The sequence below is a fragment of the Lipotes vexillifer genome, unplaced genomic scaffold (assembly GCF_000442215.2).
Source record: "Lipotes vexillifer unplaced genomic scaffold, Lipotes_vexillifer_v1.1 scaffold2091, whole genome shotgun sequence".
Lineage (NCBI taxonomy): Eukaryota > Metazoa > Chordata > Mammalia > Artiodactyla > Lipotidae > Lipotes > Lipotes vexillifer.
The window spans coordinates 205,104-207,414 of NW_006781644.1; the positions used below are offsets into that span (position 1 = coordinate 205,104).

At 62.3% G+C, this 2,311-nt stretch overlaps 1 protein-coding gene across 1 annotated transcript in view; it reads right to left on the bottom strand.

Moving 5' to 3' along the window:
- The window catches only part of ADAMTS2 (ADAM metallopeptidase with thrombospondin type 1 motif 2), a 249,185-nt gene that overhangs the window by 43,913 nt on the left and 202,961 nt on the right, over positions 1-2,311 (bottom strand). The window contains exons 7-9 of the mRNA XM_007454815.1: positions 1,529-1,634; positions 740-883; positions 285-417 (exon numbers count right to left, since the gene is read on the bottom strand). Coding sequence (XP_007454877.1) covers positions 285-417; positions 740-883; positions 1,529-1,634 — 383 coding nt within the window. The remainder of the gene's footprint in view (positions 1-284; positions 418-739; positions 884-1,528; positions 1,635-2,311) is intronic.

Sequence of the window (2,311 nt, forward strand, 5' to 3'; positions counted from 1 at the left end):
TGAGGCGCGGTAGTTGAAGGCCCCCTAGATCACCCGCTGTTCCCCTGCTGAACACTCCACTGCCTCAATCCCTCCTAAAGCCATGTCTGGGCCAGCCAGGAGGGCACTGGGTGCCGACTGGGGAAAGAGCAGTGGGTATGGAGGGAGAGGCTGCTGTTTTGGAGGGCTGCTCCACCCTGTGTCAGGGAGCCACCCAACACCAGCCGCCTCCCAGGAAGCCAGGCCGATCTGGGGCAGACTCCCCCCGCCCAGCCCTTGGAGGTGTCGTGGGCTCCGACACTCACCGCGGTACACATCATGTAGCCAAGGCCGAAGTCAAAGCGGCACTGTTCGTTCATGGAGTAGTGCAGCCCCGGGAGCTGGGGCAGCGCTGGCCAGTCGTGGGTGAAGGGGTCATCCCGCAGGCAGTCATAGGAGCTAGGAGGGGACACATGGGTGCCACAAGCTGCCTTCAACAGGACTGGCCATCCAGCCCAGGAGGCAGCTGAGGCCCCTCATGGAGCCTCGGGGGTGGGCCTGCCTGCACACCCCAGCCCTAGGCTGTGCTGCCTCAGTTTCCCTGCTGCACCTGTTTTCTTTGGCATAAGCTACCCAGGACCAGGCGTCCATTAAAGGTGCAGCTGTCATAACCACTTTCCATCCAAAACTTAGCCCCCAACAATGGGATACCCCCGTCCTGTCTGGAGGCACTGAGTCCGGCACTTCGGGTTCGTCTTTGGGAGACACAGGTGGTACTCACTGCAGGTAGCGGCTCAGCTCCTGCTGGCTGCAGCGGGACCAGTGGAACCGGTGGAAGGCTGCCTGCACCAGGGGAGCCATGATGCTGCCCAAGCGCACCTCATCACCGCAGCGGTTGCCCTGCCCATCGTGCTCCATGCCCAGCCTGTGTGGGAAGACAAGGCAGCCTCACTGGACCCTCACCTGGCTGCACTCACCTGTCAGCTCCACCCCACCCTAATGCTCAGAGGGCACCCCTAACCTCCCCGAGCTACCCCCCACCTTAGTTGGCTTGGTCTGCCCTGAGCAAGGTGGTACCCATTTTCTACCAGCTAACTTTAAAGTCAGGTGCACTCTGAGGTGACAACATCCAGCAGCAGCCCCCTCAGGTATCCTGTCCCCAAGGCAGAGCACTGTTACATGAGAATGCAGTGGAGGCAGAGGCATCCACAGCCCTCTCTACACACCCAGCAGCGTGCACAGCCAGGCGGAGTAACTTCCCCAACTCCAGTTCTATGCTCCTGGGGAAGGCTCCCTCAGAGCCTCAGTTACACATCTGTAAAATGGGGTAAGAAGACCCCCCCCACCCTGCCCAGGTGCTTGAGTGGCATAATGGGTGGAAAGCCCCCAGCTCCTGCCTGGGGCCTTCAGCAGAAAGTGGGCCTCCAGCTTGTCCTGTGCAGCACGGAGGCAGGACATCACATCCCAAGGGCTTTTCATACAGGGCCTGTCCCTCTCAGGGCACAGAGGAGCAGTGGGGCCCTTTGAACCCCGACCTTCCTCAGACAACAAGGATGGTGAGTCCACTTACACGTGGCCAGTCTCATGGGCCACCACGAACGCTGAGGAGAAGCCGTCCTCGTGGTTCAGGGTGCAGCTGCGGACAGGGTGGCACATCCCAGTGACAGGAGCATAGCCTGGAAGGGGACAAAGGGTGGCTCCAGGTCCCAGGCTCAGAGCCCTGCTCAAATCTGGGGGCCCTGACCCCAACACCCCCAGAGCAAATGAGCAGAGCCAACTGCCCCCATGGCTGGCATGGCTCAGGAGACCACCCGTCCCCTCCCCCAGGGCAGCGGGCCTCGGCCCTGCCCGTCTGTGGCCACACCGCAGCGAGCCCAGGTCTCACCTGCTAAGGCTTTCTGCCACCTCCTTCCCGCTATTCCCTTTCAGGCCACCTCCCGCGTTCCTCCCCCCGCTTGGCCGGGTGGCCTTCTGGCCCCTGGGTAGCACATTGTCTCCACACCTGCTCCTGGTGCTGCAGGAGCCCTGGCCCCGGTGCCCGGCACCATACCCTGAGCCCACTCCCTCGGGACCTTCCCTGGCTCCCTCGTGGTCCATAGGTCCTTCTCTGGGTCCTCAACTGGATGGATTTCCATAGTGCACAGAAGGCTACAGTGAGGGTGGCCCTGAGCTGTTCAGGGGCAGGTCAGGCAAGGACAGCCAAGGTGCTACGCTGCCCTGCTGAGTCATGCAGAGGGGACTGGCTGCGTGGATTGGGGGGCAGACCAGCCACAGACGACGGGGCCCTTGGAGCCCTCGGAGCCCTTGGCCCGGCAACTCTGCACTCTGACTGAGGAGATTATGAGCCACATTC